The sequence below is a fragment of the Aptenodytes patagonicus genome, chromosome 1, assembly GCF_965638725.1.
Source record: "Aptenodytes patagonicus chromosome 1, bAptPat1.pri.cur, whole genome shotgun sequence".
Taxonomy (NCBI): Eukaryota; Metazoa; Chordata; class Aves; order Sphenisciformes; family Spheniscidae; genus Aptenodytes; species Aptenodytes patagonicus.
In genome coordinates, this window is record NC_134949.1 from 148,543,407 (window position 1) to 148,571,242 (window position 27,836).

The following is a 27,836-nucleotide window of genomic DNA, read 5'->3' on the forward strand; positions in this document are numbered from 1 at the left end:
GTCTCATGGGATTCTAGCTTGGGCTTTCCTCCTTTCACACCTTGGTTTTGGGTGATCTCATTCATTTGCGTGGCTTCACCTGCTTTCTGCAGTGAGTTGTTAGCATAATGTATCTCTCTTGTTCCATCAACCCCTCTTCCTTTTTTTTAAACCACAGTGTGCAGAACTGGATAGTCTTTGACATCTCTGCACCATTAGCTTAAAGCAAGTGCCAAGATTGTTTTGTCCTAAGAAGACAGTCTGCTTCTTACCTTATTTGTATCCCATTTGCTTTCTCTCTCTTATAGAATCATAGAATAGTTTGGGTTGGATTCCTTATCAGTTGGTATCTCAGCAAGGATAAAGACTATCTTGGGTCCTGTCACATCCAGGCTATGTCTGAAGTATTAGTGCTATACAGTGTTTATAACAATTGAACTTTAACTCTCTGCTCTTAGGCAGCAAAACTGTTTTCCTTTTTGAACTCTGAGAAAACTTTTGTAGCTAGATGTACTACATAACCTTACTGGTCAACATTTTTCTACCCACCTACCCCCTATCACCCTCCCGCACTTTTTACCTTTTTGAATTTGTACCACTTTTGCTTTCCCTCCTGCTGCATGATGTTCACTGTCTCTTACTGTGCTGTATGACTTCTGCGTGTCTTGTGTAAGTGCTGTTCCTTCTGGCCTGAGCTAGCATCTCTTCATATTGCTCTCTACTGTGTCCCTTTTGTTGGCCGCCTTGCAATTTGATCAGATGTTTTCTTCAAGTCCTTTGTCCTGTATACATGAAGTCCTTGACACATTTGACCACTAGTTCACATCTCTTCTGAAAAGCAGCTTCTGCCATGATGATGATGATAAATTAACCAACTAGAAATTCCAAAATAAGACTGTCAGCAGAGTTTTGTGTTACTTCATTTCTGATAAAACATAATTATTAATTATGCTCCACCTATTTCTTTGGCCACTAATGAGTTTATAAGTTATTTCTTTATATTTTTCTTTTTTTGCTTTTGTAAACTTTTCTTTGCAAAGACAGTTTTGGAAAATACCAAACGAAACATCAGTGCTACAGCAGTTTAATGATTATGGGTCTGGAAAGACCTTGATGTAGAATTTCATTCCCTTGGGGAATACATACATATGGCAACAATCTATTGGATTGACTTTAACGTGGTCATTTCTAAATTATTCCTTAGAAACTATGTAGTAAAGAAGCACTGAACTTCAATTTAATGGATATTTGTTCTGTTGAATGCAGCAAATGTCTTCATCTTTAGTGACAGCACAGTATCACTGAACAAGCTCATCCCTTAACTGTGCTTTTCTAAGATGAATTTTTCAAGCAAACCAAGAACGATCCATCCAGTGTTTTCTGGTTATATAGGAGTAGGAAACTCCGTGCTTTACCTTTGGCCATATAGCCTGTGAATCTAGTTCTGGGTTTCTGGATTTCTTTCCAATCCTACTTCTGTTTTAAAGTCTGGTGATAGACCAGAAGGTGACTCTAAAAGGAATCAGTCACATGATCTAGTCTAATCCAAACACTGATTGGCTGGAACGGTCATGAGAGTTTGTCGTGGTTTAACCCCAGCCGGCAGCTGAGCAGCACCCAGCCGCTCGCTCACTCTCCCGTCCCCCTGGGGGCGGGGGAGAGAATCGGAAGAGTAAAAGTGAGAAAACTCGTGGGTTGAGATAAAGACAGTTTTATAATTGAAAGAAAACAACAATAATAAAAGAATTTACAAAGCAGGTGATGCACAATGCAATTGTTCGCCACCCGCCGACCGATGCCCAGCCAGTCCCCGAGCAGCGGCCCCCCTGGCCAGCTTTCCCCAGTTTATGTACTGAGCATGACGTCACAGGGTATGGAATGTCCCTTTGGCCAGTTTGGGTCAGCTGTCCTGGCTGTGCCCCCTCCCAGCTTCTTGCTGGCAGGGCATGAGAAGCTGAAAAGTCCTTGACTAGTGTAAGCACTGCCTAGCCACAACTAAAACATCAGTGTGTTATCAACATTGTTTCCATCCTAAATCCTACAGTGCTGGTACAGCACTGTACCAGCTGCTAGGAAGAAAATTAACTCTATCCCAGCCGAAACCAGGACAGGGTTTTAAAAATTGCTTTCTACCTTGGCTTTTTTATTCTCCTTTTATCTGGCAATTGAATATTTTTCCAATTGAATTTTAGAACTATATTCCTGCCAAATACAACAGCTTTTCAAACAGTCCAGCACATTCACTCTCAGTTTATATATCCTTTGTGCATATCCTTTTGTGATTACAAGGATAGGTGACAGAATACTGTTTTTTGTTTTGGGATAGTAGGTGTTACAGTTAGGGGTGAGGAGAGGCAGGTGTGTCATTAATATGTTTGCATTCTTTTCTGTAAATAAAGTTGTTGGGTGTTTTTTAAACCTTCTGTAAAGTTAAAAATTGGAATTAGCCATACTCTGTAGATCCCCAGCATTTCATGCAGTATTGCATCTTTCAGGTCTATTTGAGGCTGTAGAAACAAGAAGGGTGGCTAAACTTTTGTTCTTTCCTGTCATTGGTACTTTATGCAATGAGACCAGAATGCTATTGTTCTAAAAATAAATAGCAAAATAATCTTTGAGATAGATATTAAAATGTGAAGCCAGATTTTTCTCTCAACTCATAAGTAATCAAGCTAACCCAACAAATTGTGATACTCACTTTGATTTATGTTGGAGTTTTCTGGTGTTTAATATTTAAAGTACTTTGCTATTAAAATAGAAGTCCTTTATATCTCTAAACTTATGTTCATCTTTTAAAATATCGATTTAGCTTTATGTAGAGCTGTTCAATGAACTAGAATCTCAGGGGAGGCTTTTCATTTTCAGTGAAATTAAAGCTTATAGATGTTACTAGTTTTAGGCAGATGACTAGCTTTTCCATGGTTTCTCTGAATATTTAGCTGCCACAGAATTTAAATGTCAATGTATAAAGTTGAGGGTGCAGCCTTAATATATATGAAAAATACAGATAGAGTTGCGTTCTGCCAAATAGGTTTGAGATCCATTTTGAGATTCGGAATGCCCAGCAAAATACAAAAATACAAAGAAAGATATGGTGCTACCTGGGGGGGCAGGGGAGGAGAGAGAGAGAAAGTTTTTCTCCTTTGTTTCTTGAAAGAGTCTAAAAAGAAGTTTCAGAATTCTGAACGTTCCTTTTAGATCAGGTTATTCCTTTTTATCATTCACTCTCAAGTGTCCTAAAATATGAAGGAAATGAATGGCTAAATTATATACAGTATTAGCTAGTCAAAGGGAAGTATGCTCATACTCTGTAACATTTGTATGACAGTCAAATATAATTTTCTTTTGTTTAACAGAGAACATGTTTTCTTTACTGCAGAGACCTTATTAAGAAGCTGCTTGTGGTTGACAGGACAAGACGATTAGGAAATATGAAGGTCAGTATAAAACGTTAGGTGTAATGCAGAACATAACACAAGGTTGAAAGAATTCTGTAGGAAAGATGAAGAACAGCTCTTCTATGGCTTTTGATTTTATAAGCATGAAATTGAGATATGTTTTCCCATACATTACTTTGGTTGTGCAATCCTAAATGCAGAGTTTAACTGTATTTCTGGAAATCATACTCCTGCTGTCTGGATTAATGCTATCCTTCATGATAGTTTCTCCCCCCCAAAAAAAAAAATCCTACCCGTTTACTGATTAATTTGAAGACTTACATTTTACCACAAACATGGTGCTAAGTCCTGTAGGATAAGGCGCCAGCTGATTTGGTTCTTTCTTTGGAGTTGTTTAATCCCAGAAGGAGTACTAATCAAATTTAAAGCTTAAAAATTATTATTTTTATTATTATAATTAATTATATAATTATTAAAGAATAAAGGGTTGTTGTAGTACCATGATGTTTGGTCATTGTCCTGATAGTTTGGTGGTGGGGCTGATTAAGCACAGTCGAATAGTCTTCCACCAAAAAGAGTTACTCATCCTATTCTGAACAGACTTCTGAAGGCACTATCTTACTAGTCAAAAATACACTCACGTGTCTCAGGTAGCATTCCAGCCTACCTCAGAAATACATCTGTATCTGTGATCTGTCAAGGAGGAACACAAAGCAACCCTGTGAATTCTGCGAGATGTCCTGATGTGGTACTACTTGTAATGCCAAGAAGATGAGAGCTGTATTACAAGCTTATTTGATTCTACAGCTGTGCAGTAGCTATGGTTGGTAGTGCAGTGAGAAGTTAGCTGCATGTGAACTAACTCAGGTTCTTTAACAGGCTAGCCAAAGCACCACACAAAACTCAGTGTAGGTTAACTTACTCTTACTCTGCCAGAAGTTAATACTACATTCATTGACTTGTTATTGTTGTTACAGTGTTGCAGATACCTAAATTAGCTTGTGTAATCTTTTAGTTCTTTAGAGACAGCTAAAATTTCCATTTCCCGGGGCAGGGGAGGTTAGCGGTTTGCTTTTTTGCACAAAGCACAGTTTATGTTGCACATAGGTGAAGAAGGTAAAAGATGCGCAGTCATCCAGGTTCCTTGAACATATTGATACAAGTATAGATGCTAGAACCCGCTGTCCAAAGTTCCTTTTCAGAGCCTTTTATGGCACAAACTTAGACTGGTAAGAAAAGCTAGGAAATGAGTGTTTTCCTTATCCTTCCAGATTCTTCGTAGTGTTTTTCGGGGGGGGGGGGGGGCAGCAGGAGGATTAAAACCAAACTTTAATAAGCTGAAAATTTAGAAAGTTACTGACCAGTGAAAACTTTCATGCCTTTTGACAGTTTTGAAAGAAAACAAAGGCAAACCTCGATTTATTCAAACATGGGTTTTGAGATATGTGTTTTGCTGGCTTTCGGGTTTTTTTAAGTCTGTGGTTGTTTTGGTTTGTTTTGGGGTTTTTCCCTGCAATTAGCTAAAATGTCAAAATCAAAAATAGTTCTAACTAGAAGTGGGATTTAGGGTGGGGGCGGTAGGTCAGTCTTAAGTCTGATCCTTTTCCATAATCATAGTTGGTTTAAAAGATTTAAATCCCACTGGGCATTTCCTGGTGAAGCATTCAATCAGATCTGCTTTTGAGGGAACTAGGTGATAAATTATTTTCCTTGTTGTCTCTTTGGATATGAGCATAGATAGTCCCACTCCATATAGATCTGAAAAAACCAAATATGTGGTATGCTACGTTCCATGGAGCTGCATGTGGGATGTGCTTAAGTGCTGTGCATCAAAACTGTGCTGCGATCAGGCCTGAGACAGAGAACCAGCTGGTTTTCCCCCTGCCTTGAGCATGAGTCTGTGCTTGAACCAAGCTTCATCCTGGGGGAGGGGGGGGGGCGGAATTTCATTCCTTATGTATGTAATCAAAACAGTCAGCCCAGAGACAATAATAATTACAAGACAAATATAACTTTAACCATATATCTAAAATGAAAACAAATGGGTTTATATATGTATATACACTTTTGTAACAGTACTGAGAACCTCTTGTTCTTGGCACTAAACGTCTATAATATTTGATAGAGCTGCATGCTTCCCAGACATGGTTTTTATTTAAGACACCATCAACCCTCAGTTATTTTTTTTTATTAGTGTAAGAATTAGAAAGTATATCTGAATAAGAGGTATTCTCTAAAATGTTGGAGAAAACAGAAGTGGATAGAACTGCAGTGAATGGTTTTGTGGGTATTCCAAAGCCTATTCTTGATCTCCTTTGTGTCAGAAGAACGCTGCTAAAAAACAAAAAAGAAGTTTGGATCTTACTGCTGGAACTCAGGATTGGCTAGGGAAATAACACCATGAATTTATCCTGTAGAATCTTTTAATGATTATCACCTGTGAAAAGAAAAAAGGTTAGATGGACCATTAGCCTGCCTTGATACCACAGTTCTTATCAAGAAATACATGGTTTGGCATACATAAAATATAACTTACTAAATACTTACTTTGATTTTTTTCTTTAAAGAATGGAGCAGATGATGTGAAGAGGCATAGATGGTTCAGGTCTATAGATTGGGATGCTGTACCTCAAAGGAGACTAAAGGTATATTTTGCAAAATACTGTATAGGATATCAGAAGAAATCATTGTTTATTTAAGCTGATCTGTTGAGGTTTTGTTGCCTCTTGTATCTGTGTGTTCATATGTGTGTATGAGCACATGTGTATATGCACACATCAATAATTATATGCATTTTTGCCCTTTTACACTGCAGAATTAATTATATGAAAGTCTACTTGCATTTTTGTCTGTATACAAAATGTCTAAACAAAAAAAAAATCCCTGCTGTGTTTTGCTGAAGTTGATTAGTTAATACAACATTTAATTTTCAGTTTTAGAGTTTTGTAAGTAACTGCTGGTGGTTTTTTGTCTGGGGGGATGGGGGGGGATTGGTGGTTTGTTGGTCTGATTTCCCCCCCTCTCCCCTTGCCCTTGCATCTGTGGAAGTATTTTACTCTGGGCTTTAAATTTTTGTGCCAAGTTCAGGTAAATGCTTTAATAAAATGTAAAGCATGTGGGAGTAGGAGGAATAGGGAAGGTGAGAGATAAGGATTTATGAATGTAATTTTAACATACTTTTTAACGGCACTGAATTCTGGTATTAATGAGGGCAGATGTTTGCAGAAGCTATCAACACTGCAAAATGCTTTTTAAAGTCCTTTGGAAGTAAAACTGCCTTCCTTCTTTCCTTTTTCAAAGTTTTAACTAGTACGATTTCTTACAGCAATGATTTTCAGTAACATAGGCTGCTGTACACAGTCAGTCAAGTACCAATTAAATGTTTGGTTTTCCTTTTCTTTGCATTAGTTCCTTACAATGAATTTCTGGCTAGATATCTTAAATTGAGTTCTTGCAAAGTAAATAAGGGATGAAAATGTTCTTGATGTGTTCTTGTAGACAACATCCTAATACAAAGCTGTAGGTGACTTCTTTCTTTAAAAAAAAAAGTTTACATTGTTTTAAACATGTGGGTTTTGGTTGGGTTTTTTGGGGGTTTTGGTTGGGTTTTTTTAAGGATTACTACACCCAGTTTGTTGTTTGACGTAGATCTATTGTAATGAAGTCACGTTTTTCAAATTATTTGCTGTAAATTCTTGTCACACAAAGAACACAAACTGGATGATAACACGTCTCTTAAATATTTCAACTCCTGAAGTTTATGACAACCTACTGTATTACCAAATAAATAACAATCAAATAATATTAAAAACTGAGTGTTAGAGGTACAAATGAAAAGTTTCAGGTCCAAACATCCTTTGTGTTGCATTTTTATTTAAAAAAAAAAAGTCACCATGGCATTCAGATTTATTATGAATCCAAAACTTGTTTCTTAATCTTTATGCTGGTTACATTAAGCTTTTAGAAGATGAGATGCTGCTTAATTATACTTCAGAGAAAGGATGTGAATTGGGTCAGAAATTTACTTTGTTATTTCTAGAGGTGGCCATATTCTTCAGAATTAGTTTTCACAATCTCACTCTATTTCATACTGATGAAGAGATTGAAAATATGAAATAATGGATATAGTGCTCCATTTTTCCCTGTAAAAAGTGTGAATTGGGCTATTGTATAAATAAAGCATTGATTCACAGTCCTGATAAGATCTTAAATATCAGTATTATACAAATAATAGTAACGGCTGAAAGAGAGAAAATAACTTTGTCAATCTAAAATAGAGGATTTTCCTTTCTCTCTTTTTTTTTTTTTTTTATTTTTCTCTTTTTGTGTGTCACTTCACAAAACTGGTTTTCCTGAAAAAATGCTTACAGGGAGATGGGGGTACCAGGCATTGCGCACAGTGGAGCAGATAGCTCTCTGGAGCAGGGCAGATTCTGCACATTTTCTTAAGCGTCTGGACAGTATGCTGTGACTGCCACATTGCCAAAGTAGGACTTTGCTTTTGGCTGAAGCTTAGAAGTACCATCCGTCAGGACCCTTTCTTTCCCATTGAAAACCTGCTGATGACATTGTTTCAAACTGAGAAGCCCCAAAGATCAGATAAGATCTCAGAGCTGGGGGAAGCCAGACTTTTATCTTTTTGAGGAGATACAGAATAACATTTTGCCGTACTTTATAGTTCTGTCTGTGGTATGACTTTATTAGCCAGTTTGGTGATCCTCGGTAAGGTTTTCTTATCCTAAAGTGGTTGGAGTCATGGCGATAGTTAAGGTCTCTGTTACTGAGAAGGGGATAGAGAGATGGATGTCCCTTGAGAGAAGAAAAGGGGTTTGCCCTACATTAACCCCTGCAGTTAATGAAATGTTCCTGAAAGGAGCTTTATCTCATAGCCTGTAGCCAGAAGGGCAGAGTAATCTCAATGCTAGTTATAATACAAGGAAAAACTACAGGTACTGTGAAGCTGGTGGGCAATACTAGAAATCCAAAGTATCCTCTGAGGAAAGAAATAGAAAACAGGTATTTCTCTTGGCGCCTCCAAGTTTCCTTAAAAAGGTCCATTTGAATTAAGATGCTTTTACAGACATCCTTGTGAAATGAGTTTCTACAGTGCAGCAGTTTCTTTACCTGCTTGCATTTATTGCTAGGCTAGGAAAAAGCACAGTAGGTAGTGTGAGGCATACACAAGTTAGTCATTTCAACCTCCTTAAAAGCAATCAATCTATTTGAAAGCAATGAAGAGAAGAGGAGGCTTTTTTCCTTCAATTAGAAAGCAGTTACCCACGCTGCTATCAAGATTCTTTCTTAGTTGAAAGGAACCTAATGTGATTACACTCCTTTTTTGATCATAGGCCACAGAAGAGGGCAGGGGTGAGGAAGGAGAGTGGCAGATTATGCTGTAACGGCACATGCCTGGAAGCTTAGTTGTAGTAATCTTTTGCAGTAGTTACCTTCAGTCTGCAAAGCAGCTAGAACTTGAGTGCTAAATAAAATAGGTATCTGCATTATAAGTGTCCTTTAACCACAATATTTAACTGCAGTACAGACAAAGTGTTGGAACATGTCTGTGTCGCTGCAAGCTTATCTGTCGTGCCATTCATTATTGGTGAAAAAGGTGAACTTTTATAAATACGTACTCCTTTTGTTTAATCAGTCTTTTACAGAATTTCTGCTTTAATATGATGGGGAGGAGCTCACTGAGGAAACTGTACTAACATTTTTGTTGTGCTTGTTCTGACTAGCCTCCCATAGTACCGAAAGTATCCAATGATGGGGATACTTCCAATTTTGAAGCTTATCCTGAAGATGACTGGAACAAGACGCCTCCAGTACCCCCTAAAGATCTAGAAATTTTCAAGAACTTCTGAATGCGACATCTACACTCAACAAGGTATGTCCGAATGTCAGGAGTCCTCTTCAAAACATTGCAGGTCTGTGAAAGAGCGCCGTATGCAGAAATTGCATCTTCTGATTCATAACAGTGATTAATACTTCCTTACAGCTTGTAAAACCAACATGAATCACAGTAATAGATAGTATAATCAAACTGTTGAAATAAAATATTGTAAAGCAGGCTTACAGGATGACAAAGAGAGTTTATCTCACAGGCTTTGGTGTTCTACAGTGATGAAGAGTTTTTCTGCATACAGCTATTTAAGTCCTTCTGCCCTTGAAACTTTTCAAATAGTGTGTTAAAAGCAAATATCTAGATTGATTTGACAGATAAGGAAATGTGATTGTTCCTGATCACAAGACTTTTAGATTCAGAATGAAGACTTTTGTTAGAGGAATAAGATTGTCAGATTAATTCTGTACTCTGGATTCTGTCTTATAACTGTGATAAGCTGGTACTTGTTATTCAATTCACATGCTCCACACTGTATTTTGTGTTCTTTTTCCATTATTTTTTGTCTTAGAAACTGGAAGGAAATTGACGTGCTAAGAGCAAGTCTGAAGAAAAATGGAGTTCATACGTAAATGAAGACTTTCTTTGTGGATAAGAATGATACTGCATTCAGATATGCGTATTAGTAGATAGTAAATATCTAAAGAGTTGGAGGCAGGCAAGAATAACTTTTTGCTGTAAACATTTGACATTTGTTCAGTAGATTGTAATATTGATAGTCTACTCTGAAGTAGACTCACTAAAATGATATATTTTAGGATTTTTTTTTAACTTATGGTTTAATTAAGTTTCCTGCTATTCCCAGATCCTTTTTGCATAGTTAACTCATAGACTTAATTTTATAAGTTCATACTAAACTTGTGTAATTAAAAGCACAAATTAGTATATATGTATATAATGAATACAATACAACTAAAGCACAGGAACTGTGCAAAGATGTAAATTTTTGTACTTTGCAGAGTCTATGATTTTTATTTTTCAAATAATGTTTTTCAAGAAGTTCACTAGGAATAAAAATCTTAAAAGGATAAATGAGTTTTTCATCATCTTATATACATTTTATAATTCTTTGTAAAAAATAAAAATAATTAAGTTTTTAAAAAGATTTGTATCTAAAATTTCCAATGCCTCACACTTGCAACCGTAGTACTTGAAAGCAGAAAGACAAGGGCATGTTTTATTGTTGATTAAGATGCATCTTAATGGCTTAATATTTATGAATTTGTTACAGTGATGTCTCTTTACAAACCAGGATATTGAGTGATTATACGCTGTCTGAAATGAGATTCCTCACATGAAGACTCTCTGTAAACATGCAATTCAGTGCATACTGATGAAAGGGCTCTAACTGGCTCTTACAGGAGTTGTTCTCTCTCAAGCTTGCTGTCTTCTCCAAATGTAAAGCATGAGCCATAAGACACTTTTTTCATTATTGAAATAGCTGTTGTTGAGTGCTTGGCACTTCAGAATATCAGAGGGAAGACTGAATATATATTAGAGCCCGATTTTTCTGCTCCTGCTTTTGGAGATGTCCTAAAGTCTCTGCTGCCAGGAATTCCATATGTACAGAGTTCAAACCTTAGTTGTAAGGAGTCTCTCTTTTCATCCTGTACTAACATCTTTCTAGCAGCTTGAGTACACTGTATTTAGTACGTATTTGCCATACTGCTTCATTTTAAGTAGCACCAAATATCAGTATGTGCGTATGTATGTATCTATGTATATGAATACACATAAACATGAAGGTAGATTGTATACAAGTCAGGATCTTTTTTTAAGGTTTTTTTCATGTTCCATATTGTGATACTTGTGTTAATATAGGGGAATTGATTTTTGAAGTGCTTCGATTTCAAAAAGTAAATACATTCTTTACGATGTTGGGGTTTTAGATAACTTTTAGTGAAATTATGATATTTAGACCAAAAATATTCTTTTTCGAAAGCACATCAGCTCACTGGAGTTCCGCTACTATGACTGATAGCTCTACATAAAACTGTTTAAGTAGATCACACAGTTTTTTCCCACAAACTGCTCTCCGTATTTTTGATCTGAAATGCCATAAGAAATGTAGGCCAAAGATTAATTTCTCTGAATTAAATTCTGAATGTTTATGAAGTAGAGATTCTAGTAATAGCTAATGAAATTACCATGTTTATAATTTTATGATAGATCTGCAGCTGGAGTCTCCTTGAGGAAAAGTGACCTCCTTTTTCTTTTGTTTAGCTCTAAACAGTACAGAAGTGCTGTTGAGAACTTAAAATTTCTAGGGTATTAGATCTATTTCTTCAGAAAGAAAAATCTAAGAGATTGCATAACTTTTTGCAAAAATGCACAAAGTGTGACAAAATCAGGGTATTTCAGAGTGGTAATTCTGGAATATCACAAAGTCGTCTTGACGTTATACAGGTGCCACAAGTTGATGGCCCCAGCTGCCACTCAGTAAATACTGTGTAGGAATGTATAATGGAATACAGGAAAATCCGTAGAAAATGATCATTTTAACCTCGTAAAAATACCTTATTCTCTTGAAAAAATGAATCTGGTCCACTATATTTTTATCTGTGGAATTAGTTATTCTAAACCCATTGGAAAAACTGAAGCACATAAAGCACAGCTTATTTTGTTTAAGGGGAGCAAGCGCAGTTCAGGGGTTTTTTTAATGTGTAAGCTTACAGTATTTTATGGAATCTGAGTACTACAAAAACAGTTTCTTATTTAAAAATGTACATATTGCAACAAGCAAATGTGCTAAATATAATTTTTTTTTTTTTTTTTTTTTTCAAATTTAAAAGCTGCACTGTGTTTAAGTCTTCAAAGCTGAGGAAATGAAGTTGCATTTGACTAATGTGCCACATTGGTGGTTAGAAGTTTTGAATGCTTGAACAACAGGAGATCGTGGATTTTCTTTTTATGAATCTTATCCATTGCTGGCAGTGGATGCACTGACACTCATTATGATAGAGACTAAAGAAACAAATACAATCTTATTAATAATGCTAATCCATTGACTTAATATTGTTTCCAGAGCCATGTGTACATATGCCTAACTACTGACCTCGTCAGCATGCTTTCTAGTACAAAACTACTTTCAAATTTTTTGAATTAAAATCCTTAACTGAAAAAAAAAAAACCCAAACCCCACAAGCCAACGCATTTTTGAAGTATTATTTTAAGTGATCAGTTATTTTCTCTACAGTCTTGGACTTAATGAGCTGTTATTACCTGCCCACTGTATTTATTTGCACAAGTGAGTCTGTTTTATTTTAAGTCTTTGCTGGGACTTCATGGCCCGCTAACGTAGTTCTGTCTGAGTGCTCATGCAGAAGTCCCCAGATACACACTGCACTAAGGACTCTGGATTTATGGGGGGTTTTTTTAGCAGACTAGAACACTTTTTTATTTTCTATTCAAGTATGGTATTCTCTGAAGTCCATTTTATTATGGTTGCTTCTGTTAACAGGTGTTTTTGCATATAGACTGTTGCATAAGGACTGTTTTCTTGCAAACGCCCATAGGCCTTTAGTATTCTGCTTCGGTGAACAAGAATGTTAAACATTAAAAAACAACCTTTATTTTTGAGTTTTTTATATATATATATTTTTAATTGCCCAATTTGAGGTTTTAAGTGATAAACGTGCATTGTAAACTCAATTGCCTTGTAACCAAATGATATAAATGCTTCATGATTTCAATGGAGAACATGCTGTAGATTTTCCTGTAAATTAGCTTGATCAATGAATATGTGTGCTACTGAGCTTTAACTAACGTGATCTTCCACTGTAGAAAGTCATTGTTAATTGATCAAAATATAGGTACTAAACTATGTTTAAATGGATGAACAGGGATTTTGCAGTTTTGAAAGCAATTAAGATATGGCTGTTCCTCAGCCCATCTGCTTGCCATTCAGAAGAGTTGTGACGCAGTGCTTCCTATGCTATAGAATTATTTTTCAGCTTTCAATGACTGTAGCATGATTCCTTTTTGTACTGTACTGTGTACAGACTTTCCATGTTTTGCACTTTTCTATGGCAAACCTTGACTGCTTTATAAACACTCTGTTGTGTAGTAAGTAGTGATAGTGGTAGCAGGCATTTGTGTACTGCATAATTGGTTTGAACTGCTAGACTGCGAGGTTAACTTGGACTAATGTTGTATGTTGCTGGTTGCTTGTTGTAGCTCACATGTATAAGTACTGTTCAAAGTTACAAAGTCAGCCCTCATTGCACAATGAAAATCACTGTGATCTGTACATAAACCTTAGTAAAATTTTATTGCTGTTTAATTTATGTAATATCTGTCAAATCTGGATTCATTTAATAAACCTTTATATCTTTTTAAATGTTTAAACCTAGTTTGCTTCCATTTATATTGGGAGGAGGTAGAGGTTCTTCATCAAAAAAAATGATGAAGAGGAGAGGAGTAGAAAAACGACTGTTCCTTCTTTGCAGGAGTTGAGTCTTTCCAGAGCAAGACACAAGTGGTGGAACGTATTTCAGTTGGCGTGGAAGAAGCACCAAAAAGTATATTTTCAACTTCATTTCAGATAGTGCACCGATAATGAAGTGTTAGTTCAGACTTCTCACTAAACTTTGATTATATGACCCTAATTGCTTCGACATTTTCACAACTTAATGACCTGAACACTGTCCAGCACACTCATTTCGGTCTCTTTAAGCATCAAAAAATATTCTTATGATGTCAGGCACACCTAAATAAACCTTTATTTCATCTTCTATCTAGAACTTCAAAAGTCCATTTTTAACAAAATTTGATTAGCTGTTGGTGTCAAATTACTTCTCCCAGGTCAATTGTATTTTATTTCTTACCCACTAGATAGCTTAATCTTGCAGAGACAGTTAGGTAGGCATAGAACCAACTGGATACAGTTTGGACTAGTTAAGGGCTGGGGTTTTTAACTATGTTAGAAACTTTGTGCTTTCTTTCTGCCTGGCTTAGTTCTAAATTTTGTGCATTGACATTTTTCTCTTGTAAACCACTATGTCATGTGCTTCAAGAAACTGCTAATGGAAAGTGAAGGAACAGTGCAATGAGCCCTGGCAAGCTTTTAGTCATGTCTTTGACACGAATCAAAAGAACTGCTCAGTTAAAACATACCAAATTTCTGAATGTTACCAAGCGTTCAGGGCGATTGTAAAGAATTCAGTTTGTTCTTACCCCAGCCTCTTGCCACGTGGTAGAGTTTTTGTTCATTTGTTCTAACCTGAGTACTAGATCTTTTCTGACTGCACATATAGCTCCGGATCTTATCCAACAAAGGCCATTTTAGATACACTTTTTCACTCAGGCAGGGCAGGTATGTTTTACTGGTGTGTAACTTTGTCTGGACCATACTCACATAGCATTACTCACTGCTCCCAGATCTGTCTCACTTCCATGGTTCATCAGCCCTTTTTACTGCAAAACACTGTTAAAAGAGCATTTGACAAGAACCCACCCTTCTGTGACCTACTATGAACCAGTAACAGTATGATATTGTAAGAAATGGTTGAAAGCAACTGGCACTGTTGCAACTCTGGATCTTGCCCAGTGCTTTGTGAATTGGTATATAATTCTCACATATCGAGCTCTTCCTTGTGTGAACTCCTGCTAGCCGCTACAATCTCAGCTTCAGAATTTAGACAGCTTTTCGCAGGGGTAGTAAAGGCTCCTCTACTGTCCCAGTGGAAGAGTCTAGCTTTCCTGTCTCTTCCACGCCTTTCCCTCTACCCTTCAAAAAAAAAATGCCACGCATGAATGTATGTCAAGCTTCATATTTATCCTTGAAACCAGGAATATTGTAAAATTTTACCAAGCTGAATTGCAAGAATTTCTTTCAATGTATCCAAATATTTTTCTAGTCTTGTGGAGGAATATTCCAAAGTGTGACAACAGAAAATTTCAGCAGTAAGTAGGGCTACTATGCTAGCTTTGACTTAGGGTACGGTTTTATCTGATTTGCTGCATTTGTTTCAATGCCAATAAGAAGGAGTTGTTGGGGCAGTTGAGAGCCAAGCATCTCTTACTGCGTCTGTAACTTAGGACACAGGCCACTGAAGTCTGAGGGAAATCCCAAAACTGATACGTAACCTGAAGCACAAAAACGCAGGCCTGTCTGACTTCTAGTATGTGAAACTCTAAGGTGCTCTGCAGGTGCTGTCTCTACTGCAGCGATTTACTTAGTTTATAAGAGTGTATCACAGATACCTTGAAAAGCATAGTCTGTTTCAGCTTAAACAACTGACCAACTTGAGATTTATTTTTTTATTTTATTTGTTCCTTCTTGTCTCCAGCATATTGTCCATATTCTGGACTACTGTGATAACAAAGAAGGCAAATGGAAGAGAGAAAACTATTTTGGGAAACCAAATAAGCTTGAATTGGACTTTAATCCAAGAAATAACTTAGTATGCCTGAACAGTATGTACTTGTACTTGCTCTATCACTAAAGGTTGTAGAGAAAATTGTGCCTGTTCTAGCTTTATGCTGGCTGCTAAGCTATAACCTGCTCTTACTCCCAATATTGTACAAATAGAGATAGTTGTAGGAGCCAGAGTTTATTTCAACTTTAGTCAGTAATTTGTCTAGTTTAGAGGACCCTTGAGACTAAAACCCCTTGGTTGGAGAAGGAGAAAAGTGCTTTACAGTTACCATCCTCTTAATTTTCTGTTCTGCGCAAGAGTAAGCTGTGCAGAGAAGATGGTTGTGCTCTGAATGCTGCTACTGTTGAAAATCACATGAAAACAGCAGCTCGCTCAGGCATGCAGCGTGTCAGGCTTCCTTCAGAGCCTAAACCTAAGTCTTCTCACCTTGAAGGACCGGGTCTTTTCTTTCTTCCAGTAGCTTTGTGAGAGTGTAATCTGACCTGATTTTAATCTCTCAGAAAGAAATTTTAAGTTAATTTAGGACCCTCTTCTAATCAAGGTCCTTGTAAAAATACTTAACTGAAGCAGGGCTGCTAGACTGTGTTAATGTAGTAAAACCTTCAGAAGTGGCATGTCTTTCATTTCTACTGATTAACAGTTTCCTTTGAGGCATGCTGACAAAATTACTCAACATTCTGTTCTTAGTTTTTGGTCAAGCTTTTACCCATTCTAGTAACACATTTTGCAAAAAATAAGCACAGGTAAGTACATAGAAGTAGGTAAATTATTTTGTCTTTGTGTTAGTAAAACTGAGCTGGGAGTACATACGTAAATGCATTATCGAGGAACAGCAGAGTTTGTTCCAGATTAATGCATTCATGGTTTGAGCATATTCAGATCTAGGGTTTTTTTTACTGGCCTCTCTCTTAAAGCAGCGCTGCAAGTCCTGTGCCATGACACTTGCTTCCTCCTGCCAGTCTGCCATCATCCACGTAGCGGCAGTAAGTCAGCCCATTAACTCAACCGATCTATGAGAAATGTTGCCCTGCTGCGAACTGAACTTTAGATCAAAAGCACTACTTCTGCTTAGTTGATCTGAAAAGGGATTTCCAGTAACTGAGTGTAGCTGAAGTCCTATTCTCTCTGCAGGTGTTTGCCACTGGGGAGCAAGACTATTGCAATATGCCATTAAGTAACCCAAAATTCAAACAGCACGTTTTGAACTCATTTTAAAGTCTTTACATGAAGCTCCTGTGACTCGTGTAATCCCCAGCAAAAACTTGGTGATGCAAGAAGGGAAGTGTGGTGGTGGATCATTTAAGTAAGCATTGTTAGAGACTGAGTCTGTTCTTTAATTTCACTGTCTGGCCATCGAGGAAAGGGAGATTTTTAATTTTTTTTTTTTTCTAGGCAGGCCAGCAGTACGTGAGTGGCCATTACTCTTCAGTCAGGTTTTCTTGTTGACCCTTGGTTTTGAGATAATGAATTTTTGGATTGTGAAAATGTCTGTGAAGTCTATTTGGAGGCTCTGTAGATTCTGCCAGTAATTAATTATTTTAAATTTTATTTGTACAGCTGGTGATTATTTACAGGCAAAATATGACAGGTTTGAAATCAATACATTAATTTGTTTAAAATTTTAATACTTTAATACACTGACTTGGCAGTCAAATAAAATCCATTAATTCCATTTAAGAAGAAGATATTTAAAAATATGAAAGCTTTTGATGTAAAATATTTTAAGATTGGAAATAGAGAAGTATCGTCTGAATAAATAGGTATCAGGAAGGTGGGCTGATTTCAATTCTTCAGCTGGGGATTAAAACTGGAAGCTATTGAATGAGAAATTAAAAGAGGAAGTTGTCACCCATTCCTCTTCCACCCACGTGTCAAAACTTCTGCAGTAGAAAAAATGTAGCTACGGCACCAGCTAATGTCTAATAATGAAGCTGAGATATCTACGGGGCGTTTCTCAAAACTGCAATTCAGGTCATGGTGAATGCTCCACAGCTTGTCCTCTGTTTCATATTAGACAGATTTTACTAGGCTGCTTTCATTAAAAAATTGATGAGATATGTTGGGAGTCACTTACCTCCTGAAAACAAATTGTTGGTTGTTGTCATTCATTCATACTCTAAATGCCTTTTGTATGACTTTAAAGTGTAAGTCTTCGATAGAAGTGTAAAGTCTGGCTTATTACCCCCAAAAGCAGTGTTTACCTGGATGGAAAAGGAGCAGCTGAGTTAATAATAGTGTCAACCGTATTTTTTTTTTTTTTTTAACATTCAAAATTACTAAGTATCTACATGAAACACTAAATGGCTTGAAGTTTGACATGTGACATGTCACATTTTTTAAGCAAAGGAGGCATTACAGCTTTAAAATATGGGGCTTTTTTCACTGTTTTTGTTCCTGTTCGTGTATTAAGCAAGGAGGATGTCAAAGGAAGAGTGAAGTTGCCAATACAAGCAAGTTTTCAGCTTCTGGGTTTTCTGCAGAGTAGATATCTTTTCGTAGGTAATAAGTTTATTATTTATTATTGTTATGAGTCTCTGTGTTCTGGGTTTTTTTTCTGATTTCAAACCGTCAACAATAATAGTAATTAATAATAAAAATATGAATGAGGAGACATTTACCTTGTAATATCTTTAAGCTTCTAGTGTATTCTGTACACTGAGTGGAGATTTCATCCTACTTGAAATAATTAAGTCCATAACTTTTTTCTCTCTAAATCTCTTTGGTTGATCTTAGATTGGCATAGATTCAAGCAGCTAAAAAGAAAAGCTGCAAGAAGATTAGAGAAACAGTCAATGACTTTTAGAACATATGTTGTCCAAAAGTGTGGGTTTTTTTTTTTCTCTGCATAGGGCCATAGCATATGATGTATCGGAAGGAAAAATACAAGCCACCTTGAAAATCGGGTTTGAGTTACAGTATAGTTTCATATGTTGCCAAAAAGTTGTTGCATTTACTGGCTTCTTTTAGCTAGTTCCCTTTAAAATCGTCCATAAATGTATTTTCCTGTATTGTTTTGGAAGTGCTTGCTTCCCGATCAAGCTTGTTTCCCTGTTGCCCTGAGGGTGACGTTCAGTGGAGTTCACTTCTGTTTATTCTATCAAAAATCTCTCTGATCCTGTTTCTTCTCAAGGTGTTATGGGAGATAGCAGCAATAAATTACAGACTGAAACAATGCATTACTGTGAGTCACATGAAAGACTATGAATGAGAAGTAGACAAACAAAAGAGAGAGAAAAAGCCCTATCATGCTAGAGTCTTTAAAAGGATTTCCAGTAACACGATTAAGTTAAAATTCTTTAAAACGAGGTCTTAAGATACAAAGCTTGAGGTTCAAAGACAATTTCTCCTATTAATGTCACTTGTTCCATCTACCCAATCTATCTCATTTTGCACATTTTGCGTGGGGGGAGGTCAGTAAGTAGGGGTGTATGTAACTGGCTGGGAAAAGAGGGTCTCTGAGTAAGGGAATAAATGATAAAAAAGTATTTTCTACAAACTTCTCTAATAGAAATGTAACACTGCATAACAAATGTTTACCTGTGGCAAGAAGGGGGGGAAAAAAATACCTGCGTTGCATTTGTTTCATGGTATCGCCGTAGCACATTTAGGCACTGTTCCTTTATTTGGTCGGGGGTTTAATTTTTTTCAAATTGGAAAAGAGCCTACACAAAATAAAAATCTTCAACACCTATTTCCTTTGATACTGGATCCTCCTACTTCTGTAAGAATAAAATCAAAACCAACTAAAAAAACTTCACCACCCACGAAGCAGCTGATTTAAGGCAGATGCAGCTTCTAGGGGTGGTGAGAGTACTTGAAAGTAAAGAATAGAAACATCTCAGGAATGGGAGAGGAAGTGTTATTTCCTTGGTTCTGAAAGTTTTCTATCTGAATCTCACACTCGATGCCTTATGTTACACCAGAGGGACTCAGGACTTCAAAGATCAAATTACATAAATTAATTTGAGGGGGGGGGAGGAAATACTTAGGAAAAGTTTTGACTTTCATTTGACCATTTCACAGAATCACAGAACAGTTGAGGTTGGAAGAGACCTCTGGAGGTCATCTGGTCCAACCCTCCCGCTCACTCAGGGCCACCTGGAGCCAAAACAATAAAACCGTGTATTGCATTCATCCCAAATGATATTTTTGGAACTGTCCCCAAAAGTTAAGAAAATAAAATACACAATGCTTTTTTTTTTTGTATTTCACTAAAAATTAAAGCATTTATTTATAGATTAAAATTGTTTCCATTTTAAAATTTTCCAAACAGCTACCAAACTGATAAATTCATTATTCTCACAACTTCAACTTCAGCAGAGTTGAAATAACGAGCTAAGGAATTTGTCAGTTCCGTGTCTTAAATGCTGTGGAAGGACTGTTTAACCTCTCCGGACTTAATGGAGGTCTGAAGTTGTGAAAGGGACTATGTGTTGATGTCAACTGCTGCACGCTAGTTGCTCATGACAAGCAAGTTCTTCTGTTTGAAGGTGGTGCTGATTTGCTGTCTCTATAGACAGCTTTGGATTTTCATTTGGAAGAAAACTGATTTTGTACGTCTACCAGCTCATGGTAGAAAGAATGTTACCTCATTGACTGCCATGTGTAGAAGTGTCAGCAGTTCATAAATTTTTTTACCTCAGAGGTGTTTTAAATGGCCATGCCATTCAACCTCATTTCTTTCAAGTCTAGAAAGCTAGTGTGGCCTTTCTCTGGCTTGTGGAGGGGGGTTGAAATCAGTGTAGGACCCAGCTTCTTTGCAAACGGAGGGACAGAAGGCTGGTGTGCTCACATGTTGCTGGATGTGCACTGTACTGAATACTGGATGCTGCTCAAAATATGCCTCTGTGAAATAAAGAAGTTTCACCAGAAACTGATTTTCACCCAGTTCTTTCTATGGTGATGTGACAAGCTGGCAAATAAGGAAGTCTTGTAACATTGTGCTTGCATTTCCACCAGACGTAATTGTCTGGATGATTCATAAATGCTGAGGAGCTCTCGTACAGCTAGCTGGAGTGTGGAAAGAGAATGTGTCACCACAAAAAAGCCCTTCCAGGAACCATGAGCCCAAGCATGATCGCGTTTGGCTTGCCAGCCAAGTCTTTCATCACAGGCAGACAGGAATGGAGCACAGTGAGACCTCTCGGAAAAGAAGGCGTTACCTTGGGCAGGAAAGGCATTCAAGGCAAAGGCTGGAGCAGCTACACATCTGTTCCTTGGGCTGGGTGACAGTTGTGTGATATGTCTGAAGACACAGACCTGTCCGCACCCACCCAGCTTTGTTCAGGCACCCCAGATGTATAACTACCATATTGCTCATGCAGGGCTCCTCAAAATAATATATTTATTATATATTATATATAATATAATAATCAACAAAATAATTCCCTCTAATATTTTGGCTTTTACTAATACAGAGAGTACATCTTCCTCCTCCACTGAAAAAGGTGCCATGGGAATTGGCCTGGAATATGTTTAATTGAAAACAGAGGAAGACTGATGCCATTTCCAAGTAATGCCTTTCTTGTGATACACTCCTCATTTACTTAGCAATCAGTTTATGTACATACAGTAATAACACCATCTATTTTTTTAATCCCCCTCTTTTGAAATACCATATAATGAAAAAGAAGAACATTCCAGACAAAGTCAAAAAGCGTTTGACCACTGTTAATTAATAGAACATGAATTGTTCTTGTCCTTTTGGTGACAGGAGGATAGAGGAAGAATTGTTCTCCCTCTACAGAAAAAAAAAAAAGAAAAACAGTATGTTAAGGAATAAAAAAACCACAGAAGTACTTTTATAGTATACTCCAGAGTCATAGTATTTACTATTTTAAACAATAGTAAATCATGCAATTGTTTCAAGCAGGCATAGTTCCAAACAGTTCTAAATTCAGAGTTAAAGAATTGATCTTGAGAAGATGTACAGGAAAACAAAACTCTCTTCCTCTCTCGTTTCCTGTTTGAATTGATGAGAATTCGGGCTCCTCTTTAGTTACCTTGGCAAGCGTTACTCCCCCATGAACTGTCTTTTTAGTCAAGGATCACAGAATGTGCTCTTCTCATATGAAAAGCATGAATTTATAATCCAGTGTGTGTTGTAAAAAAGGGGTTTTTTTCTTTAAAAATGAGCCACAGCACTATTAAAAGCATTTTAATGGCTTTATACTACTGTGTACAGAAGTGATTCCACTTTCAGCTTGCTGTGTTTTGAATATGTTACGTATTGCCTTCTAATACTGCTCATCACAGAAGTATAATACATAGCAATAAAGGCACAGCAAGGCACAGTGAAATAACAAGGACATGGACCGTCATGCACCAAGTGCTCTGATTCCTCCTGATGGTCCTGAATCAAAAAGGAGTGATATAAATGAATCAGGAGATGGAGACTCTGCACCAAGAATTTAAGTAAATGGCCAAGTAGCTTAAAAATGTCCTTAGATGAAAGGAGATCGCACGGACCTCTGGAGGGGCTGTCTCTCCGCTCGTGTGGGGCATCAAGGATTTCTTTGAGACATTAAGTGTGAACTTAAGAGTATGAGGAGGCTCAAGGGTTCTGAGACTTCAGTCACAAGACTTTTTATTGTATCCTTGTGAGTCTGCCAAACAATATTTTATAATTGAAATGCATATTTTGTGATATTTATGTCTGCAAATACTAGTGATTCTGAAAGTGACAGCATCATTAGGGTCAGTGAGTGTGGTAGACATCACTCACAAAACATAGTCCATTTAACTGGAAGGCATCTAATGGGAGCATTTTCCAAAACAAAGGTCATTTTGTTTTCCATTTGTTTTTCTGGTATTTTCTAAGAATTTCTAACCTGGAGTGGCAATCATAGGTTTATTCAGATGAAAACTGTGCAGCTGTTTAACTTAGTAATCATTAACGACTCCCTGTTCAGGTAAGTCAAGGTCGTACTAGTAGCTCTGACATCTGATTTAAGAAGGCTGTGATGTTGACATGCTCTGCTATACTTTTAGGTTGCCTTTACTCACTGAAAAATAGATTTGTCATCACATTAACGGCACTTGTAAACTTGGCTTATACTTGAACATGGTAATGAGATTGGAAAGATTATTTCTTCTGTAATAGTTTAGGAGTTTCAAAGCACTTCACAAAAACAAGATAATAAATTTCTTTCCGTGTCTGCGAGTCCATCTCCCTTAACCCAGTTATAGTGGGTTAACATCATAATGTTTCTGTTTTAACTGAATGAAACAATGGTTATTAGCTTTGAATGTATAAATTGGAAAAATGTATGGTACTTGGGCTAGCACCAGAGTACTGTGAAGAAAAAAAAAAATCCAAACCTGAATCAAAATTTCTGGTTTTGCTTTAAATAGTCTCCCAGAGAAGTAGCTGGGGGATAAATTAAGGACAAAGTTATTCGATTCGTAAGAATGCTTCAACACATGATTTCACAGACAAGAAAGACCTTTACTAATACACCAAAATATTTTCACACCCAGGTCCCATACGCAATCATTAAAAATGTGTGATTCAACAGGCTGGAAATGCGTCATCCTCATGTACAAGGACAGTGCCATGATCCAATAAAGAGGTTCTGCAGGCCTTTTCCAGTCTGAGCTTCCCACGCTATCCTAGATACCTCCAAATAGTGGGTAAAAATTCTCTTGAAGGCCTGTGGTACGCTGGATTTTTCCATGCTGTCAGACACTGTACCGAAGGGAGTCTGGCACCCTGAGTCATGTATTTCAGCCTGAGTCAAGGGCTTAGTACCTTCCAGGTGGTTGTCCAGCATTTGTCATGAGCAGTCACTGTAAATGTGCTTCTAGAGTCAAATTAGTACTTAAAATTCTTTGATAATTTTATCTCGGCGTTAATGAAGCAGTGCTGCTCTCCGCACCACTGGAAGGAGGCAGATGAACTAGTTCTGGGGAGGGTAAAACCCTGCTGGTGGTAGCGCGGTGTGGGGAGGCGCGACCAGAGGGACAGGGACCTGCCGGCTGACGCAGAGCAGTTGCCTCCACCTGTCGGTACCCGCTAACTGCAAGCACGCAGCCCGAAAGGGCATTTTTAGGAGGTACAATTGCGGTGGAGGTGTCGAAGCATCCCGCCGTGCAAGGCGCAAACCCAAACACCCACACGTCTCTTCTGTCTTTCAGCAGACCTATAACGGTAGCATAAATATGGGAGCCAAAATAAGGAGTGGTCTTTTTCCATTGTATTTTAGTAAGATGAGAGTCTGTAAGCAGGATCCAGTGGGAAGAAAAGGAAAAACAAAGACTTGTCGGGCAGAGCCTGTGGTCTGGGGTTTGCACAAAGATGTTAAATAGCAGCCAGAGAGAGAAAGCAGAGCTTTGACAGCTAGCTGGGGGAAGAGGTGAGATCTGAAAGAGCAACGGGGTAGGAAAGGGAAGCTGTCACAAAGCCAAAATGAATTAAAAAGGAGTGAGGCTGAAAGGACTTGAATGGAGAGATTACATTTGCCTGTTCTTGGATGAAGAAGCAACCTCCTTAGAAAGGAAAAATATTTTTAAAGTGTTTTTAGCATGCTGCTCCCTAGGAGTAGGCCTGTTCTTACGGCGCAGGTCGGTCTGCAGAGAAATCCCCTTCTCCCGAGGGGAGCAGGGGAGCGAGGACAGGCTTGTCTCACCCCACCCAGATTCGCAGCAGTGTAATCCCGTTCACTTCAGCAGGAAGGGCTCCTGTTTCTGGTGGCCGCAGCTATCAGTTTAGCAAAGCTAATTGCCCTGCTGGGAACCCCAGGCTTCTTTAGCTTTAGAGGCTGCAAATGTGCTGTTGTTTGTCCTCTCCTTGCAGTCCTCTCTCTTTTGGTCACTTTTAATGGATATTATTTTATTATATTGTGGATAAATTAAATAAACACATATATTACTGTAGTTACATACATAATAACATAGCCTTCTCTCCTTCACTCTCACAGATTTTCCTGTGAAAACCCAGCCTACTTATTAGACATCAGTTATCCATTGTGCAGCACCAGAACTGGAAGTTTGAGTTTGTTTTCTAGTATAAATAGATAGCTTAATCTTATTAGCTGTAGTAATTTTTTATACTGACACCCTATATTATTGCTACCTGTGCTGCATCCCCTATGGGTAAATGTGTCTGCCTGGTACCTTTGCCTAGCAGTACATTCCTGTACGTAAGAGCTTTGATTGCCATGTGAGAATTTATTTTTTTCAGTACTCTTGGGATAAAATTATGTAGAAATACTGTAGTGGGAGGGAAGAGACAATTATTTAGATCCAGGGGTACTGACTCTTTTTCTGTTGCCAGAGATGGAGAAAGCACTAGAAAAATTATAGTAGGGGGTAAGCAGGCAACTGGTTTTGCAGGCTAATTACTAATAACTAGCTTTTGCTGTTAGCTGAACAAAACCCCTGTGGGAGTCCTTAGTTTCTGCTCTGTTTCTTACCTGCTCCATCTCTGTATCCCTTTTCTGGCCTTCCTACAGAAGAACTGCTGAGCCTGCTTGTTTGCAGAATGATAGTCTGGTGGTAGCAGTACGGGTCAGGAGGAGTGAAGCAAAGATCAACATAAATTATAGGGCAATTATTTGAAAGATTTTAAAATGAGATTCAAAAATCCAATGGGATAAGCTTAGAAAGAGAGTGATCTAGATTCTTACTGTGTAAATGAATCCAGACCTTGTACTTGCTCTACATAAAGGTCTTTTTTTTCAAGCATAAAATGTCATATCCTACCTAGAGCTTTAACCAGATCCTGTCTGATCCCGGCAAATTAAAAAGAAAGATCCTTTTTTTTTAGGACCCTACAAGGTCATGATCCCACTGGTGTGAGAAGAGATGTGTGATTCCTGAGAGGATAACTCTGGTAAAAGACTCAACCTGCAGATGTGGAGCTGTGAATTTCCTAGAGATTTCTGTGACTGAGGAGAGTCCCAATTCTCCGAAATGCCGCTCTGCCCGCTCGCAGCGCCAGCACAGTTAAACCTGTGCTTCTTGGCCCTAGGAGAAGTGCCAAAATGGGGCACGCAGTTACTCACATATAAGAATTACTGGAGGATTGGCAAACCAGCAAAAATTAGGTGTATATCTGAAAAAGCAAGTAAGTGCTCCTGCTAGAAATAATAGGCATACAGCTGTCGGGCTGAACTTCCTCTCCTTTCTTGAGCTTAGGCAGACATACAGACACACTCACAAGATGTCTCTGTCTGACTGAGTGAAAGCCTCAAATCCTGTCTTACAGGTTGGCACAGGTAACCATGAAAGCACAGTCTCCCAAGAAAATGGTGCTACTGTCATCTTTTGTAAATTAGAGTCATTACTTGCCCAAAAAATGAAAACAGAAGTTCAGAGACCACTGTTTACTTTCTCAGCTCTGATTTCACACAGAGCACCTGAGCATGCCTTTTCTTGAAGCAATGTGATATTACAGGGGCAAGGATCTAGTATTAATGGATGAGAAAGAGCAAAAGCTTAGGGTTTTGCAGCCTGGTAGGGAGTCTTGGGCTTCACCTCTGCACCCGAGATTATTTCTATGCAATGTAAACCAGTCAAACTGGGAAGCACATATCCCTGCTTTCTCAGCATCCTAACTACTTTTGTAGTAGTTGTAGTTTGTAATTGTACACTCGAGAACTTACTCTCTTTCTAGTCCTGAGCCTGTATGACAGAAGATCTTGGAAATAGTTCAGGTGCCTTTCTTTGCTTATTAAATTTCTTTTGTTCCTTTCTTTCCTGAGGAAATTGAAAGGATAAGGAATAAATAATGAAAAACAGATTGCTTATATAATCATATAACAATCAAGAAAATAAACAAAATGCAAGCAGCTTGAATAATTACAGCGGTGTTGCCAAGCCTTGTTAGCCTGACTTACTGAGTTTCACTGTCCCCATCCACCTAAGATCCCACCAAGTCTGCAAAGAGCCGGTGCTCGTGGAAGGGAAGCTTGCCTGCCTCTCTGCTCTCCCACACTTACAGTTTCCAAGGGGGAGGGCCCCGCACAAGCAGGATACCAGCACGGACACCCTTTCCTTGCTCTCTGTGTATTTTTAATCCTCTTCCAAAGTGGGGGCAAACAGCTGTGAGGTCAGTGCGAACCATTCACTCTAGGTCATATGTCGAAGAGTTCCTGTGCCCTTTCATGGCTGTGAACACAGTGATGATCTATCAGCATTTACATGCAATACAGTCATGGTACAGCTGCAAGTTGTAGCAGTGCTGCAAGTGATATAAATGAGGCTGGCCAAAGTTCCTTCTATCGCTATATGTTCTCCAGCTCTGGGGTTTACACTTGCATCGTGTTACAAAGGCTTTGGCCAAACTCCTTTCTTCCCTGAGGAAGCTCAGCGCAGCTCCCTCACCCATCACAAAGTCCAAATCAGAATCAAATTTCTGGACAATGAGCCGGACTCCTGGCCCCAGGCCCAGCTGCTATGTCTGGCTGGGGAAGCATATAATCGCCTTGAAAACTGCCCTGAACACACTGTGGAGTTAAGGCAGAGAGGAAAATGGCTTTCGCCCGTCCTAAACGCTCACAGCAGTAAGGGGAGATGGACATGCCAGAGCTGGATGGGGCTCCTGATGGTGCCTAGGTTAAAGGAAACAGAGCTCTCCTCCCACTCCTCAGATATCTGCTCCATTGATTTGGTCTGATTTTCCTCTAGCATGAGAAATTTAAGGGGTGGAAGCTGAGATCATTTTCTGATAAAGCAAAAACATCTGTTAACCTTGAGTGCTGTCATGTCTGCATCCAGCAGCCAAGACACCTCCATTTCTGCTCCGCATTATCACTGAGCAATACTTTGATCAGCAGGAAAAGTCTAGGGAAATTGGATTTAAGGAGAACAGAGCTTTGCTGGTGTGAATCAGAAGGGTGGCTGCTCTTGCTCATCAGTGAGGTCCCTTGAAATAAAGATTCTCCCCTTCACTTGCTCAGTGAATTAGTTGTGCATGGTCAGTCCTGCACGGAGGACTCGGAGAGGGAAGGAATTTCTGGTAGATCAATAGCCAGGAAATGGACCAGCAGAGGATACAGGTGGCAAACCAGTGTCTTCTCAGAGTTATTTTAAATAATCATATTTGGGGGAGGGGGGGTTGTGTGTATGGTGATCCCGGCTGTCACTGCATGGGAGTTTTGCATTGTGAAAGAGAACATTTGAGTAAATAAAAACCTTGTTTTTTTCAGTACAAAATTGTCCGTGCAATCCAATATA

General features: G+C 38.2%; 1 protein-coding gene across 1 annotated transcript in view; it reads left to right on the forward strand.

Annotated features, from left to right (window-relative positions):
• PRKX (protein kinase cAMP-dependent X-linked catalytic subunit) overlaps positions 1–9,263 on the forward strand; it is a 56,916-nt gene extending 47,653 nt beyond the window's left edge. Inside the window, exons 6-8 of the mRNA XM_076358078.1 lie at positions 3,359–3,416; positions 5,945–6,022; positions 9,116–9,263. Of these exons, the coding sequence (XP_076214193.1) occupies positions 3,359–3,416; positions 5,945–6,022; positions 9,116–9,241 (262 nt within the window). The 3' untranslated portion in view covers positions 9,242–9,263. The remainder of the gene's footprint in view (positions 1–3,358; positions 3,417–5,944; positions 6,023–9,115) is intronic.
• The last annotated feature ends 18,573 nt before the right edge of the window (positions 9,264–27,836 follow it).